Here is a 19,213-nt window from a genome sequence, read left to right on the forward strand (position 1 = left end):
GTATGTTGACGAAAGAATCAACGGAACAGTCAGCTTATTTGCACCCGTGAAAAAAGAAAACAACAAGATGTACTTGTCTGGTGTGAAGAAGACCAAGATCATGCTCAGGGACAAGTCAGTCGACTTGAAGGAAACAAAAGACTTGTATGGAAGGCTGATGATATTGACAAAATCAAGCCGTGATGTTGACCAGAAAGACGCAATAGGCAACTACGAATTCACCCTTACACCTCGCGCCTTGTTCGCACCAAACGGTGACCTGCTTCCTTGCCTTGACAAGTCAAAGTTAATCCATCTCCTTGTGAAACATGGAGACTTAGCTCCGGGTGACTTAGCTCCGACCTCAAGTCCTCAAGCTCAAGTCCATAACTCTGCAGCTATGAAAATAGCAGTAGTCGAGGCCATGGTTCTTGTACAGAAATTGTCGACAAAACCAGCTGCAACAGTAACCGTTGAAGATCTCAGTGTCAGCTTTAATACCAGATTGATGTCACTGACAAGACATTTTGACGAAGTTATCCTCGTGTTTGATACTTACAAGGCCGATTCGTTGAAGCAAAGCACAAGACAAAAAAGACGAGGGGGGCACAATCCAGTCCAGTACCAAGTGAAGGACAATACCAAGATCCAACACATCACCATGAAGCGGTTCTTGTCACACGATCAGACAAAGTCAGATTTGGCAGAATATCTGGCTGAGAAAACGTTGGAGTACAACAGAGATGCCTCCAAGCTGATAATTGTATGTGCAGCAGGAAAGGCCAAGAGCAACAAAGGCGTGCATTTTGAAGACAATAATCATGAGGAGGCAGACACTCTGATGATTCACCAAGCAGTGCTGGCAACTCGCCACAATCCCAACGCAGAACAGCTTACCTTCTTCTCTCCTGATACGGATGTCCTGGTCTTGGTCATAGCTAACTATGATGTTCTGCTCAAAAACACTGCTGTCTCCCTTGTGTCGGGCCTTGTGCAAGTACAACCAATCTGGAACAATCTTGGCGTCGAAAAGGCCAAGGCATTGCCAGCATTCCACACATTCACAGGAGCAGACAATACTGGACGGTTTTCGCGAATAGGCAAAACAACATGGTATGAAGCTTTCGTCAGAGCCGATAGTGACGTGATACAGGCCATGAGAATGCTCGGTGATGCTGCAGATGTGACCGCAGATCAGATGTCCAACTTGGCAAGATTTGTATGTGCAGTGTACGTACCAAAGGGAATATGTATCAACAGCATTCCGGAGTTGCGCTGGTACCTCTTCTGTAAACACATGACTGAAAGTCACAAGTTACCTCCAACGCTAGGGGCTCTAAATCAGCATGTTGATCGTGTACATCTTCAGGCAAGGGTATGGGCTCAGGCTACTATCGCACATCAAGTGTTCCTGGATCCACAGCAACATGGCTACTTCAAGGACAACGATGGGGAATTGAAACCACTAATGACAGATGTACCACCAGCACCGAAAGCAATACTTGAGATGGTCAGATGTCAGTGCAAAGGAGACTGCTCATCGAGACGGTGTTCGTGCCGTGCCAATGACTTGGCATGCACAGACTTGTGTTTGTGCAGCTCCGAATGTGAAAACGACGATGACTGTCAACCTGTTCTCTGCTCTGACGACAGTGATGAGGACATTTGAAAACCTATGAGGACAAAATGTTGATGAATGTTGACAAAGATAAAATTTCATCTATGGGAAATATTCTATGTTCAAATAAAAGTAATTATTACATGTATAATTATGGATTGTATAGCCTCATCTCTATATACTTACCTCTTGAATACATAAATCACCTGTTTAGGATATATGAGGGATGTGGTTTCATAATTATGATCCGTGTGCCACAATGTAGCGAAACATCACTCAATGTGGTATACATATTCAGAAAAAAACATGTTTCCTGAAAGTGGCCATCTTGAAAATCCACTGTAGGCTGCCACCTGGTATCCCACGGTAGGTGTACATCATTTTAGATGGTTCCATGTGATTCCTCATCCCCAAAAATGTAGGTATAGGTGTTGGAATCAGTACTCTAGGTGTTTCGGCTGTTGAGATATCGTGAAAAAACTGGTTTCCGATGGCGGCCATCTTGAAAATCCGCTGTAGGCTGCCACCTGGTATCCCAGGGTAGGTGTAGATTATTTTAGATGGCTTCATGTGATTCCTCATCCCCAAAAATGTGGGTATAGGTGTTGGAATCAGCACTCTAGGTGGTTCGGATGTTGAGATATCGCGAAAAATAGGTTTCCGATGGTGGCCATTTTGAAAATCCAATATGGCCGCCAAAGAAAAATTTGCGCAAATGGAAACATGGTTTTTCGGATTCCTGGTGCTATCAGCTTTCCAAAAATGTATAGTTTTGCTAATCTCCACAAAAAAAGAACGAAATTACATAACAAACCTGACTAGTATAGAGGTGGCATACTTTTGCTGTGTCGAATTTGGGTTACCTGTCAGATTGGTGCTTCGCAGGCCAGGCATTGAATTGCAAAATGTGGCAAGATTCTCATCGTTTTATTGTTTCAAGAAAACTTTTATTATCTTAAGAAAAAAATTATTGGGAAGAAAATATTTTTTTGGCAGTGTGCTTAATGGTGGACATTGAGCCAAATGCCCTACATCCGATAGCATTCATTGGATGACATTAAATATCTTACGGTGTCTTTCTTGAAGAGTACGTGACTTATCGCAGCTACTATAAACAAAATACAAATTCCTTCCACTTTCACTCGAACATAATGGGGTGGACATTGAGCCAAATGCCCTACATCCGATAGCATTCATTGGATGACATTAAATATCTTACGGTGTCTTTCTTGAAGAGTACGTGACTTATCGCAGCTACTATAAACAAAATACAAATTCCTTCCACTTTCACTCGAACATCAGGCCTTGATAGCCCATTCATAAAAGACAGGCCAAAACGTTATCTCGCTAACCCTACAAGGTGGGAGTAATTCGGGCCGTCAATGTATTTTTTTACCTGCGACATGTCACAGGTCTACAAGAGTTTTGCGTTGTTGGTGGAGTTCTTGTTGAGGGTCCATTTTTGAAATGTGTGCCCATTGGTCAGAAAGCTGCCGGACCACACCCAAATCTGTCGCTTGACTCCACCCACCATAGCACCGAGACTAAATGATATGGCCGCCATCTTGGTTTTCTGGTGGGCCTTACACATTAGGCCTGTAGGCCTCAGCTGATTGTTCACTGTCCGGATTTGTTGCGTCAGATTTCTACTGGCTTTGTTTGGTCGAGTGTTAAATGCATCCTGGCGATCCTGGTATTCCTGCCTTCTGCACAGAACCATCCACAAAACCATTCTCTCTGATAAAGCCTGAGAGCCGTGCTGCAAAGTCACCCACCAATATCTTCCCATCTACATCGAGCAATCATATTGGTCGAAACTGCTCAAGTGTCACAGCCTCATCCTGCTTTGGAATATAAATTCCTTCCGCCCTACTCAATTGACTGGGCACCACTCCTTGCCTCCATACCACCTTCAGAGCCTTCCACAGATATTGTTTGATGCCTTCACATCTCTTAAACACCTTCTATGGCACTCCACTTGGTCCTGGAGCCGATGCCGCCCGTGCCTTCCTCAATATATATATATATATACAGTCACGTGAAAAAGTAAGTACACCCCATGTAAAGTTTTGACTTTTTCAACATATTTCAACATACAGCTATTTGGTCTTCATTTCAACAATATTGATAGATAAAGGTGATATAATATAACAAATATCATGAAACATTTACATTTTGTAGTCCATTGTATAATTTAAATAAACACAAATGCAAATTTCGCATGTGGAAAAAGTAAGTACACCCCTACATTTATCACTACTTCAAATACCTAAAATTAGAATCAGGTGCACCAGCTCAGGTGCAAATGATTAGAACATCGTCAGAGAGGATCTTGGAGGAACCTGTCTTATTTAAACCTCAGACATTCGTTTGGTTTGCTCTTTGTTGTTGAAGTGTGCTGCGTCACCATGCCTGGATCAAAAGAGCTCTCTGAGGCCTTCAGAAAGAAGGTTATAGATGCCTACGAGTCTGGGAAGGGATTTAAAAAGATCTCCAAACAATTTGAAATCAATCATGCGACTGTGCGGAAGATCATCTACAAGTGGAGAAGATTCCAAACAACTGCCATCTTGTTCAGGCCAGGCCGCCCCAGCAAGTTCAGCCCGAGAGCAGACCGCAAGATGCTGAAATAAGTCTCTTAGAACCCCAGAATGTCATCATGGGACCGACAGGTAGCTCTTGCCACTGTTGATGTCAAAGTGCACGAGTCTACCATTAGAAAGAGGCTGCACAAATTTGATCTACATGAGAGGTGTGCCAGGAGGAAACCTTTGCTGTCCACGAAGAACATCAGGGCAAGACTAAAGTTTGCCAATGAACACCTCGGCAAAGACCAGCACTTCCGGAGCAATGTGCTCTGGACAGATGAGTCAAAGGTAGAGCTATTTGGCCACAGTACCAGAAGACATGTTTGGCGAAAACCAAAGACAGCATTTGACCACAAGAACCCAACTATAAAGCATGGTGGTGGAAATATTATGGTTTGGGGCAGCTTTGCTGCATCAGGGCCTGGGCAGCTCACCATCATAGAATCCACTCTGAATTCTTCATTGTACCAGAGGGTGCTTGAGGATAATGTGAGGCCATCTGTCGGAAAGTTGAAGCTCAATCGAAGGTGGACCTTGCAACATGACAATGAACCTAAACATACCAGTAAATCCACCAAGGAATGGCTGAAAAGAAAGAAATGGAGGGTTCTGGAATGGCCAAGTCAAAGCCCGGATCTAAATCCCATCGAGATGTTGTAGGGGGATTTGAAACGAGCTGTGCATGCAAGAAACCCCTCAAACATCGCACAGCTGAAAGAATTCTGCATGGAGGAGTGGGCAAAAATTTCTCCCAGTCGATGTCAGAGACTGGTAGACAGTTATAAGAAACACCTACTTGATAGTCAGGTTCACTATGTTAACAAATATAATTTCGTTCAAAATTTTGGTAGATTAGCAAAACTATACATTTTTGGAATATTCAGTGCATGAGGAATCCAAAAATTAATGTTTACATTTGCGTAGACACCTTTGCGAAAATTACACTCAGGACAGTGATGAAGATAGTCAGGTTCACTATGTTAACAAATATAATTTCTTTCAAAATTTTGGGATTAGCAAACCTGTACATTTTTGGAATCTTCAGAGCATGGAGAATCTGAAAATCAATGTTGGCATTTGCACAGACACCTGCATGGCCGCCATTTTGGATTTTGAAAATGGCTGCCATAAAATACATATTTTGCGCGATCTCGGCTTCTAGTCAACCTAGAGACTTAATTAAATATGCTAATCCTATGTTTTCTGGGTCAAGGAATCCAATAAAGGCCTCAAAATAGTGCTCAGGGTTATAGAAAAGCAACAAACAAAGATAATTGAAAACCATTGTCTTTATATTTGTGATATAACTGTATTACATAATACATGATATTGCAAGTCCTTTGAAGTTATAGGTTGTTATAGGAAGTTATAGGTCGTATCAGATGAGATTGAACTATAAGTCCTATACACAGGATCTACGAGGTCTATACCGTTCAGGAATATGCTTTTACAGATCTTCATCACTGTCCTGAGTGTCATTTTCGCAAAGGTGTCTACGCAAATGTAAACATTAATTTTTGGATTCCTCATGCTCTGAATATTCCAAAAATGTATAGTTTTGCTAATCTACCAAAATTTTGAACGAAAAAACATAGTGAACCTGACTATGAGATTGTTTCTGCCAAAGGGGGCAATACCACCGATTAGAGCCAGGGTGTACTTACTTTTTCCACATGCGAAATTTGCATTTATGTTTATTTAAATTATACAATGAACTACAAAATGTAAATGTTTCATGATATTTGTTTTATTAGATCACCTTTATCTAACAATATTGTTGAAATGAAGATCAAATAGCTGTATGTTGAAATATGTTGAAAAAGTCAAAACTTTACATGGGGTGTACTCACCTTTTCACGTGACTGTATGTGTATATATATTATATATATATATATATAATTATATATATATATATAATTTTATATATATATATATAATTATATATATATATATATAATTATATATATATATAAATATATATATATATATATATATATATATATATATATTGTGTTGCAGGTTGTGACAACACAGTGTGGTTATTCTTGTTTTATAAAGGGAAAACTAAAATCAGATTTTAAAAACAATGAAACATCACATCTCAGCATTTTTGGATTTTTTACGATACACATCCATGTTATATTTGATGACGTAGTGGTGAGGACACTGTACCAGCGTCTTTAAGATTTTGGTTCCATTCTGGACGATGGCTACACGATTATTAAGAATATAAATCCAAATGCCCAGCTGACTCACTCATGATCTTCAGTGAGGGAGTAACCTGCCTGCTCCATCTTGTCATGTCCACACCTGGTGCAGGTCAGTGCTTCATGATTGTATCTCAAACGACTTTGTGCGACTTGACCTTGGCAATAAAATGCTGCTGATAAAGACAGTGCTGCGAACATCTAAAGCCAGAAAAATACACCATTCATCAGTAAATGGAATTCAGTAAATTCCCAGTATTTTCTGGTCGAAACCAAGTCTTGCCCTTTATTGGGAATCCTTATTTTGCTTTGAAATTAATTACATCTTATGATTTGCACAGCCAGTCTGGAACCAACAAAGGCAATCCTCAGTTGCTTCCACAAAAATTCAGTGTTGTTTTATACAGTCACGTGAAAAAGTAAGTACACCCCATGTAAAGTTTTGACTTTTCAACATATTTCAACATACAGCTATTTGGTCTTCATTTCAACAATATTGATAGATAAAGGTGATATAATATAACAAATATCATGAAACATTTACATTTTGTAGTCCATTGTATAATTTAAATAAACACAAATGCAAATTTCGCATGTGGAAAAAGTAAGTACACCCCTACATTTATCACTACTTCAAATACCTAAAATTAGAATCAGGTGCACCAGCTCAGGTGCAAATGATTAGAACATCGTCAGAGAGGATCTTGGAGGAACCTGTCTTATTTAAACCTCAGACATTCGTTTGGATTGCTCTTTGTTGTTGAAGTGTGCTGCGTCACCATGCCTGGATCAAAAGAGCTCTCTGAGGCCTTCAGAAAGAAGGTTATAGATGCCTACGAGTCTGGGAAGGGATTTAAAAAGATCTCCAAACAATTTGAAATCAATCATGCGACTGTGCGGAAGATCATCTACAAGTGGAGAAGATTCCAAACAACTGCCATCTTGTTCAGGCCAGGCCGCCCCAGCAAGTTCAGCCCGAGAGCAGACCGCAAGATGCTGAAATAAGTCTCTTAGAACCCCAGAATGTCATCATGGGACCGACAGGTAGCTCTTGCCACTGTTGATGTCAAAGTGCACGAGTCTACCATTAGAAAGAGGCTGCACAAATTTGATCTACATGAGAGGTGTGCCAGGAGGAAACCTTTGCTGTCCACGAAGAACATCAGGGCAAGACTAAAGTTTGCCAATGAACACCTCGGCAAAGACCAGCACTTCCGGAGCAATGTGCTCTGGACAGATGAGTCAAAGGTAGAGCTATTTGGCCACAGTACCAGAAGACATGTTTGGCGAAAACCAAAGACAGCATTTGACCACAAGAACCTGATACCAACTATAAAGCGTGGTGGTGGAAATATTATGGTTTGGGGCAGCTTTGCTGCATCAGGGCCTGGGCAGCTCACCATCATAGAATCCACTCTGAATTCTTCATTGTACCAGAGGGTGCTTGAGGATAATGTGAGGCCATCTGTCGGAAAGTTGAAGCTCAATCGAAGGTGGACCTTGCAACATGACAATGAACCTAAACATACCAGTAAATCCACCAAGGAATGGCTGAAAAGAAAGAAATGGAGGGTTCTGGAATGGCCAAGTCAAAGCCCGGATCTAAATCCCATCGAGATGTTGTAGGGGGATTTGAAACGAGCTGTGCATGCAAGAAACCCCTCAAACATCGCACAGCTGAAAGAATTCTGCATGGAGGAGTGGGCAAAAATTTCTCCCAGTCGATGTCAGAGACTGGTAGACAGTTATAAGAAACACCTACTTGATAGTCAGGTTCACTATGTTAACAAATATAATTTCGTTCAAAATTTTGGTAGATTAGCAAAACTATACATTTTTGGAATATTCAGAGCATGAGGAATCCAAAAATTAATGTTTACATTTGCGTAGACACCTTTGCGAAAATTACACTCAGGACAGTGATGAAGATAGTCAGGTTCACTATGTTAACAAATATAATTTCTTTCAAAATTTTGGGATTAGCAAACCTGTACATTTTTGGAACCTTCAGAGCATGGAGAATCTGAAAATCAATGTTGGCATTTGCACAGACACCTGCATGGCCGCCATTTTGGATTTTGAAAATGGCCGCCATAAAATACATATTTTGCGCGATCTCGGCTTCTAGTCAACCTAGAGACTTAATTAAATATGCTAATCCTATGTTTTCTGGGTCAAGGAATCCAATAAAGGCCTCAAAATAGTGCTCAGGGTTATAGAAAAGCAACAAACAAAGATAATTGAAAACCATTGTCTTTATATTTGTGATATAACTGTATTACATAATACATGATATTGCAAGTCCTTTGAAGTTATAGGTTGTTATAGGAAGTTATAGGTCGTATCAGATGAGATTGAACTATAAGTCCTATACACAGGATCTACGAGGTCTATACCGTTCAGGAATATGCTTTTACAGATCTTCATCACTGTCCTGAGTGTCATTTTCGCAAAGGTGTCTACGCAAATGTAAACATTAATTTTTGGATTCCTCATGCTCTGAATATTCCAAAAATGTATAGTTTTGCTAATCTACCAAAATTTTGAACGAAAAAACATAGTGAACCTGACTATGAGATTGTTTCTGCCAAAGGGGGCAATACCACCGATTAGAGCCAGGGTGTACTTACTTTTTCCACATGCGAAATTTGCATTTATGTTTATTTAAATTATACAATGAACTACAAAATGTAAATGTTTCATGATATTTGTTTTATTAGATCACCTTTATCTAACAATATTGTTGAAATGAAGATCAAATAGCTGTATGTTGAAATATGTTGAAAAAGTCAAAACTTTACATGGGGTGTACTCACCTTTTCACGTGACTGTATGTGTATATATATATATATATATATATATATATATATATATTGTGTTGCAGGTTGTGACAACACAGTGTGGTTATTCTTGTTTTATAAAGGGAAAACTAAAATCAGATTTTAAAAACAATGAAACATCACATCTCAGCATTTTTGGATTTTTTACGATACACATCCATGTTATATTTGATGACGTAGTGGTGAGGACACTGTACCAGCGTCTTTAAGATTTTGGTTCCATTCTGGACGATGGCTACACGATTATTAAGAATATAAATCCAAATGCCCAGCTGACTCACTCATGATCTTCAGTGAGGGAGTAACCTGCCTGCTCCATCTTGTCATGTCCACACCTGGTGCAGGTCAGTGCTTCATGATTGTATCTCAAACGACTTTGTGCGACTTGACCTTGGCAATAAAATGCTGCTGATAAAGACAGTGCTGCGAACATCTAAAGCCAGAAAAATACACCATTCATCAGTAAATGGAATTCAGTAAATTCCCAGTATTTTCTGGTCGAAGCCAAGTCTTGCCCTTTATTGGGAATCCTTATTTTGCTTTGAAATTAATTACATCTTATGATTTGCACAGCCAGTCTGGAACCAACAAAGGCAATCCTCAGTTGCTTCCACAAAAATTCAGTGTTGTTTTATACAGTCACGTGAAAAAGTAAGTACACCCCATGTAAAGTTTTGACTTTTTCAACATATTTCAACATACAGCTATTTGATCTTCATTTCAACAATATTGATAGATAAAGGTGATATAATATAACAAATATCATGAAACATTTACATTTTGTCGTCCATTGTATAATTTAAATAAACATAAATGCAAATTTCACATGTGGAAATAGTATGTATATATATAAGGAGCTGTGTGCACGTTCCACCAATTGGTTGGACAGTTCATCTGACTCCACCACCAATTTCTATATTTTACCTTGTAGGACTATTTAGAAGTACCCTTTAGAACCTTCCAGCATTTACCCTCCAGAAACCTCTCACATTTACCCTTTAGAACCATTTCTCTCATATTTTACTGCAGAGGTTATGCAAGTTTGCTATTATTTCCATGGCAAGTGATAGCATTATTGTGGAAGCAAAAAGCGTTACATATTCTTGGGTAAAATGACAAGGGCATAGAAAAGGCCCCTTTATATAAGGGCCCATGGAAAATACAGCTCCATGGAAAAAAATTTAAACATGGCTCTTTAGCAAGTACTCTCAAAGGGGAACTGCATATATTAATGATGATGTCATTGGTGCCTTCATTATGACGTCATAAGGCTGACGACAGAGGCCTGAATCCTGAGGCCTATACCGGCTATACGTAGTGTCGCCTTCTCAAGGCCCATGTCGCCTATCGGCTCTTATCTTTAGATATTTCATGATTCTTTCAACAGTTATCTTCGTTGTTACCCTCGCCAAAAGAGAGGGTATTGTATTTGTGTCCGTTTGTTACTTGCGAAAATCGAAGATTTTTCAAGTATATTAGTTGGTCTTATGCGTTATTCTGTCTGTTTGTCTGTCTGTCTGCTTGTCTGTCTGTCTGTCTGTTTGTCTGTATGTCAGTCGCCTATAGGTCACAATTTTCAACCGATCTTCATGAAACTTCACCAAATGGTAGAGTTGGTCATAAGCAAGCAGCCTATTGTTTTTGGGGTCAAAAGGTCAATAAGTCAACATAGGCCAAAAGTCACCAACTTTGTCGAATTTCTAAAATCCTCAATTTTCATCCCATTGACTTGAAATTTGAAGAGGATTTGCATAAATGGTCACTGCATGAGCCAAAAGGTCAACATAGGCCAAATTTATGAAATCCTCAATTTTTATCCGATTGACTTGACATTTTAAGAGGATTTGCATATCTGGTCAATTAATTCAACTGCCAATTATTTTTGAGGTCAACATAGGCCAAAGGGTCAACATAGGCCATATTTCTAAAATCCTCAATTTTCATTTGATTAACTTGAAATTTTAAGAGGATTTGCATATCTAGTCACTGAATTCAAACACCACATATTTTTGAAGTCAACATAGCCAAAAGGTCAACACAGGCCAAAAGGTCAACACAGGCCAAATTTCTAAAATCCTCAATTTTTATCCGATTAACTTGAAATTTAAGAGGATTTGCATATCTGGTCAATTAAATCAACTGCCAACTATTTTTGAGGTCAACATAGGCTAAAAGGTCAACATAGGCCATATATCTAAAGTCCTCAATTTTCATCTGATTAACTTGAAATTTGAACAGGATTTGCATATCTGGTCATTGAATTTAACCACCAATTATTTTTAAGGTCAACATCGACCAAAAGGTCAACATAGGCCAAATTTGTAAAATTGTTAATTTTCATCTGATTGACTTGAAATTTGAAGAGGATTTGCACGTCAGGTCACTGAATTGAACCACAAATGATTTTTGAGGTCATCTTAAGCCAACGAATTATTTTAGGGACTTCGCAAGTATCATGCTGTGCACGACATATTTCTTGTTACCTCCACCACTAAAGGTGGATGGACGTTGTTTTCATGCCTGTCTGTCTGTTTGTCTGTCCATTTGTGAACAAAATATATCAAAACGTTGTGGACAGATTTGGACGAAACTTGGTGGACCGGTTGGGTGTCTGACAAGGACGATTCGATTTGATTTTGGTGAAGATATGAATATGGATTCGGCTTTGAGAATTATTAATTTTTTTCAGTGATTCTTCACCATTGGGAGATCGGGCCAAAAACGATACATAGCAGGATATCTCAAAAAGTTATGGATGGATTTGGACGAAGCTTGTTGGACAGGTTGTGTGTGTGACAAGGAAGAATTATCGATTCAGTTTTATGAAGATCCGGATCCGGATCCAGCTCGTCGAATTTTTAAAGTGATTCTTCACCATTGAGTGATATGGCCAACCAGGTGGAGGTTTGCTCTCTACTGAGTGCCATTCTAGTTTGTCTATTTGTTCGTTTGTTTGTTTGTCTGCAAATAATGTGAATATGCTTTTCTCTGCAGCCATTGGTCTGATTGACACAAAATTTTGACCATAGGAGCACCTCCTGCTGTATAATGTTTCATCATAATTATGATGTCATAGGTCACGTGGTACGGGCGCCATCTTGAAAAAATCGAACAATTTTTCACCTCTATATCTCTGAAACAGCTCCATGGAAAAATTTTTAAACACGGCTCTTTGGCAAGTACTCTCAAATGGGAACTACATATATTAATGATGATGTCATTGGTGCCTTCATTATGACGTCATAATTAGTCAAGTAGAATGCTTGATCCGATCAGTTTGAATTTTCTTGAGTGTGATCTATGCAAAAATTGTGTGGGAGAATAAAATTGACGTCATCGGTCACGTGGTTTGGCAGCCATATTGGATTGAACATAAATCTATGTCGTCAATAAACCACACAAATACAGCAGCTAAGTAGAACGGCACTCAGTAGAGAGCATACCTCCGCAGGTGAGCAGTTTATGTTTTGTATCCTAGAGTAGACCAGAAAAATCACAATACAAAATCACATTTCATCAAAATCATCCGTCAACAACTTTTTGACATATCCTGCTTTGTATCGCTTTGGTCAGATCTCCCAATGGTGAAGAATCACTTTTAAAAATTCTAGTAGCCGGATCCGAATCCGGATCTTCACCAAAATCTAATCATTTCGTCCTTGTCACATAGGCTACATCTCTGCCAAATTTCGTCCGAATCCGTCCACAACTTTTTGAGATATTTTGTTCACAAACAAACGGACAAACAGACAGACAGTGGTGAAAACATAACCTCCATCCACCTTTGGTGGCGAAGGTAATAAACAGCACACAAACACGACCTGGCGAGGGCCTGCAATCTCTGAACAGGAAATTTTTACACAGGACAGAAGAACAAGATTGAAGTGACTAAGAAAGTTGGTTCTACAAGCAGAGGGAAAAAAGAGGATCTAATGATGTTTTCCGGTAATCATTTCCTAAGCTACTGTATGAAGACCAACCATGGATATTAACACATGGAAAAAAGCTCCATCACTCCCGCTCTGGTAATTCAGCATGTGTGATTGCAAAGTGCTTCCAGATGGAAGGAAAAAACAAATAACTGGAAAACCCATCACGCTGTCCATTTTAACTTGAAAATTTGATCCTTCACTTGCAGTTCGTAAAAGGCTGCTCACATATCCACATGACGAGGTGTACCAAACGAGCCGGGTCTCTTTCCAGCTGAAAGTGCCAGGTCATTTGTCTTTTCTGATAAACCACGTAATGGTGAACCTGGTACTATTACTAAGAGCCAGACCAGACCAGGAATTAGCAGATTAAACACATCCCCTTACACGGAAAGGAGCTTGTCCGAAGCTCAACAACAGCCAAACTGGAAGAGATTTCCCTGCGACATGAAAAGCTTTTGGAGTGAATGGTCCACTCGGCCAGTAATCCTCTTCGTTTGCATTTGTGATTCCCAAGGACCAGACACATATTCATTTAGTGGAATAAGGTCAAGACCCCTGATAAGAAATTCTAACTAAACGATGTTATTAGGCTCTGGAGCATGTATGCATGTTTCAAATGATTCAAAGGTTGGTGTGTGAAATGACAAAGAGAAATGGGGAAAACAATCTGATGTTTTATCTGCAGTTGAAATATCACCAATTTATACTAGTGCGACTCGGCATGCTCCACGCGCCTCACCACACGTCGTTTCAGAGGGATAGGCATCTTTGACCAATTCGGTGTCTTTTGGGTCTTCAGGGTTTTTGGGTCTTCATGGTGTTTTGGGCTTCGGTGTCTTTTGGGTCTTCGGGGTGTTTTGGGTCTTCGGGGTGTTTTGGGTCTTCAGGGTCTTTTTGGTCGTTGGGGCCATTTGGGTCTTCGGGGTGTTTTGGTCTTCGTGGCCATTTGGGTTTTCATGGTCTTTTGGATCCTCTGGGCCTTTAAGGGTATTTTGGGTCTTTGGGGTGTTTTGGGTCTTTGGGTTCTTCAGGTTCTTCAGGGTATTTAAGGGTCATTTGGTTCTTCAGGGTGTTTTGGGTCTTTTGTGTCTTTTGGTTTGGAAATTTGACCTTGAGTTGACCTTTGACCTCAAAAATAGTTGGTTTTCCAATTTAGTGACTCATTGTGGAAATGCTGATCAACATTCAAGTCAATTGGATTAAAAATGGCGATTTAGAAATTTGACCTCCAGATGACCTTTGGCCTCAAAATCAATAGGCTTCTCAATTGTGACAACCTCTCGAACTTGGTGAAGTTTCGTGAAGATCGGTTGAAAATTGCGACCTGTAGGCGACTGACATATAGACAAACAGGCAAACAGACAGAGAATAACGCACAAGACCAACAAATATCCTTGAAAAATCTTTGATTGGGACGCGGCGATTTTGAAAGTAACAAACATAACCACATACGTTTGCTCTATTATAATAATATACTAGGAGACCATAAAGTCCTTGTGCAATTTTAAACTTTTATAACTTTTGATGTGCACATGATAGAAACAAAACGAAAAATGGCATATGAAAGCATAATTACCTCCGCCACCAAAGGTGGATGGAGGTTATGTTTTCACCCCTGTCTGTCTGTCCATTTGTCTGTCTGTCTGTCCGTTTGTGAACAAAATATCTCAAAAGGTTGTGGACGGATTCGGACGAAATTTGGCAGAGAAAGGACGAAATGATTCGATTTTGGTGAAGATCCGGATTCGGATCCGGCTACGAGAATTTTTTATGTGATTCTTCACCATTGGGAGATAGGGCCAAAAACGATACATAGCAGGATATCTCAAAAAGTTTGGACTCATTTGGACGAAACTTGGTGGAGAGGTTGGGTGTCTGACAAGGACAATTCGATTTTGGTGAAGATCTGAATATGGATTCGGATATGATAATTATTAAATTTTCTAAGTGATTCTTCACCATTGGATGTCGGAATGTTGCCAGAGGGCCAAAAACGATACATAGCAGGATATCTCAAAACGTTATAGATGGATTGGGACGAAACTTGTTGGACAGGTTGTGTGTGTGACAAGGAAGAATCGATTCAATTTTGGTGAAGATCCAGATCCAGCTAGTAGAATTTTTAAAGCGATTCTTCATCATTGCGTGATATGGCCAACCAGGTGGAGGTATGCTCTCTACTGAGTACCATTCTAGTTCATCAAAGTTTTTAGTCAATATATTTGACATATGTAGGTTTCAACATAACCGCCATATTTCGTAAGACTTCGTTCAATCCGATATTCCAACTTGTTGAAAACATTCCTCAGTTTCTGCTGAGTGACGTCATCAACTGCGTTGCGTCATCAACCTCCACCGATCTACTTGTCTGGGAAGACGTCATTCAAAATCCGACGCACATTCGAAGAATAGTGGCAAGGAGCCATGTCTTGCTTGTTCAATGTGATACGTGAAAGATTTAAATGTACTTCCAGAACAAATAAATCCTTTAATATGTATCGCTCACCATTGACTGCTGCTTCTTACAAAAAAGGAAAGGACCAACGACACGTGACTCCCTGGGAGAACACCAGACATCTTTCTTTGGAGTCTCTTTAATATTGCCAGACTTCCTGAGTTTTTTCTGTCCCCAAATTGTGGTAATTGTGGTGCTTGGCTTTACCACTGATGTAGAAGTTGCCTCATCAGAAAATGTGAACTCATCAAGAATCCCATGGGAATTGTGGATTTATTAACAGCAAAAACAACAACATTATTGTTTTTATTAGAACTATCGGGGACGCCTCTTCGTGGTGGTTGTACCCCCCAATGCAAGTCGGTGGCCAAATCTTCCCCATTCTTCCATGTTGTCCGGATTCGTCAGGGCAATGCGGAGCACGGTCAGAGTTCCGATGGGTCTCTATGGGTCTCTATGGTTCTATATGGGTCTCTATGGACCGGCCCTTTCCCTCGTAAGGAGCTCTGGGCTATCGAGCATCGTACGTCGGAAGCCCCCTTCGGCGGGCAGAGGGGCGGAGCTTGGTTTATGCCTCAGACTTTTCCCTTCAAAGTGAATTATTTGTCAGGAATTGAACAAATTAAAATTTATATTGCACATGCAGAATGTAAACCAATAATAAATAAACAAGAAGACGTCATGCGGAGCACGATACTTGCAAAATCCCCCCCCCCCCCCTCCCCAAGAAAAAAATTCCATTGATACAGCAAATTGTCCATTTCATCAACATTAAAATTGACAATCTTGATCAAAGCTCAGGTCAATAGGAAGAAAAGTGACGATTTTTCAGATGAAAAATTATGATTTTGGAAGGTTGACCTTGAGTTGACCTTTGACCTCTAAAAATAGTTGGTTTCCCTATTTAGTGACTTAATGTGCAAATGCTGTTCAATTTTCAAGTCAATCGGATGAAAATTGACGGCTTTCAGATGAAAAGTGATGATTTTGGAAGTTTGACCTTGAGTTGACCTTTGACCTTTTGACCTCAAAAATAGTTCATTTCCCAATTTAGTGACTCAATATACAAATGCTCTTCAATTTTCAAGTCAATCGGATTTAAGATGGCGATTTTCGAAATTTGACCTCCAGATGACCTTTGACCTCAAAATCAATAGGCTTCTCAATTGGGACGACCTATACAACTTGGTAAAGTTTTGTGACGGTCGGTTTAGAATTGTGACCTGTAGACCAGTGGCAAACAAACAGACAGACAACAAACAGACGGAACCACAAACGCAACTGACCAATATACTTGAAAAATCTTCGATTTTGCAAGTAAATCAGGTCTGGAGTCACCACGGGACAAACACTGAGTGTAAGTTCGTCGTCTTCATAGAGACGCCGTACGATCCTGTACGACCTCAAACAAGCAAATGAGACCATTAGGCCAATCATTTCCATGGTTCACTCCCAGGTTATATTTTACTAGTGGGGTCACCCGTGGGAATCCCACAGGCATGGAGGTGTATCGTTGAGATCAGTGCAGCCGTTTTTGCGGTACCCGGGACAATAACGTTAGGCGGGGGTCCAAACCTGAAAATGCTGGAGACCAAAGCTGAAATTGGAAAAACAATATAGCCTATTTTACTCCAGGGGTCCAGGATTACCCACCAAAAATTTCGTTGCGATCGGTGCAGCCGTTTTTGCAATACCTGGGAATGAATGGACGGACGGACAGACAGACAGACAGACAGACGGATGGACATTTGGCGAATTATAGTAAGATGACAGCGCAAAACATTGACGTTCTTGTGATTTACTGAAGTCTAAATAGCCCCATCTTGATCTCGTGACCCAACTTGTAGATTATGATGAGGATTCAAAGGTAATTACTCATGGGTTAAAAGTTACACCAAGTACTTATAGTAAATGTCGTGGCAAAACTGTATCAAAAAACACCAAACATGGAGTCATTTCATCGAGTTGAAGAACAACACAAAACACCATTGGTAGTACTCAATATGAACGCTTGAGGTACTTACCATGAGTGGTAACCACAGGAGGACCCTCAGGAAAGCTATGAAGACGACGCATCGTTTTTTGACAAATGTCCCATCACTGGGTTCATTGCTGACCTCTATTCCACCACCACTCCCACCGCTGACATCAGCAGCATGGTTCACACTTGACAACTGCGAAGGTGTTATCGGAACTAACGACCTGCTGTCAGTCGCCGGACTGAGGTACACACCTGAGCGCTCCACCGTGAGATACGTTATCTCGGGCTTTAACGGCATCGTCGTGGAATCGGGATCTCCCAGGAGTCTGGAGCGTGCTGGAAGAGCGCAGAAAAGTCTCGGGACTGTGGGAAGAGCTACCTGGGTCAGCCTGCAAAGAGCCACCGCGTAGACCACAAACACCAGAAGCCCGTGCGTTCCAGTCGCATCCACGAAACAACCTCCCCAAGACCTCCTGACCACGTCACCCCAAACTCCAACTGCAGAGAAAACGCATAAAGTGACCACAACCACCGCTGCGGAAATTGCGCCAGCTCGGTGGTAAGCAGATCTCTTCTGTTGCACTGAAGCAAGACCCGCACAGTGCAGGCTTCCGGTAAGACCGGAAAAGGTGTGCAAGAAGGCCGAGGACGTGCAGAGTGCCGACTGCGGCTGAAGAGGTTCCGCGATCGAGAGGTTCAGGATGAGGGTCACGACCACACCCAAAGCACCAAGAGCATCGTCGGTGCAGATGCAGAACAGGAGAGTGGACTCCATGGACTCGGAACTCGGCGGAGCCCTCACCATCTCACGGAGATGCACACGAATCAGGCGCCACATGGAAAAGGTGCTGCACCAGAAGGACATGAGCGCCAGAGTTAGCGCGGCGGCACCAAAGACAACTCCAGGGGGCCCGAGCATGCCTCCATCGGCGTGAGCTGAGGCGTTCGTTTCATTGCGTGGAAGACTCATGCTCATGATTTCAACTTCATTTACTGCAGCACGTCGGCAAGAAAAGTGCAAAGGAGGAGTTGCGGCGATTCAGAGGACCCTTCTCCAGAGGTCGAATCAGATATTATATAGATATAATACAGATATAATACAGATATAGCTCGTGAGAGAACGACTACTCATGCATCCCTCCGCGATGGGGAACGCAGGTAGTTGAGGTCGCTCTGCTCTAACGCCCACAACGCGGAACCCCACGACCCATCCCCAACCGTTCTGAAGCGACGTGTGTGGCACGACGACGTGCCACGGGTACTCGTTGTTGCCACGGCGACCGATGCCTCCACCGACACGCCAAATAGCCCGAGCGCTGCGGATGGAGACCTCGCTGGGTATTGAGCACTTCCCTCGGAGGTTTATAGCGACGCAGATGGCGAGGAGGAGTGCCGATGCCGGGAGGGGGAAGAGAGACCGCGGTAGATGCTGGGGAGGGGGTTATCTTGTGTGGAGGCATGGATTTGAGGGAGGGCGTGCAGAGTGCGCCGTGACCGCTTGGTTACATTCATTGTCGAGTCAAAGGGCAAACTGCCATCGTGTTATGAGGCACGAAGTGCACGACGGCACGAGTTCCCTGCGATTGCACGAAATAAATTATTGCTTTGGTGTC

At 41.3% G+C, this 19,213-nt stretch overlaps 1 protein-coding gene across 1 annotated transcript in view; it reads right to left on the reverse strand.

Moving 5' to 3' along the window:
• Window positions 1-18,576, reverse strand: part of GPR149 (G protein-coupled receptor 149) — a 216,244-nt gene extending 197,668 nt beyond the window's left edge. Inside the window, exon 1 of the mRNA XM_078781085.1 lies at window positions 17,644-18,576. Coding sequence (XP_078637211.1) covers window positions 17,644-18,576 — 933 coding nt within the window. The remainder of the gene's footprint in view (window positions 1-17,643) is intronic.
• Window positions 18,577-19,213: the final 637 nt, after the last annotated feature.

The sequence above is a fragment of the Myxine glutinosa genome, chromosome 6, assembly GCF_964187855.1.
Source record: "Myxine glutinosa chromosome 6, kmMyxGlut1.1, whole genome shotgun sequence".
Taxonomy (NCBI): domain Eukaryota; kingdom Metazoa; phylum Chordata; class Myxini; order Myxiniformes; family Myxinidae; genus Myxine; species Myxine glutinosa.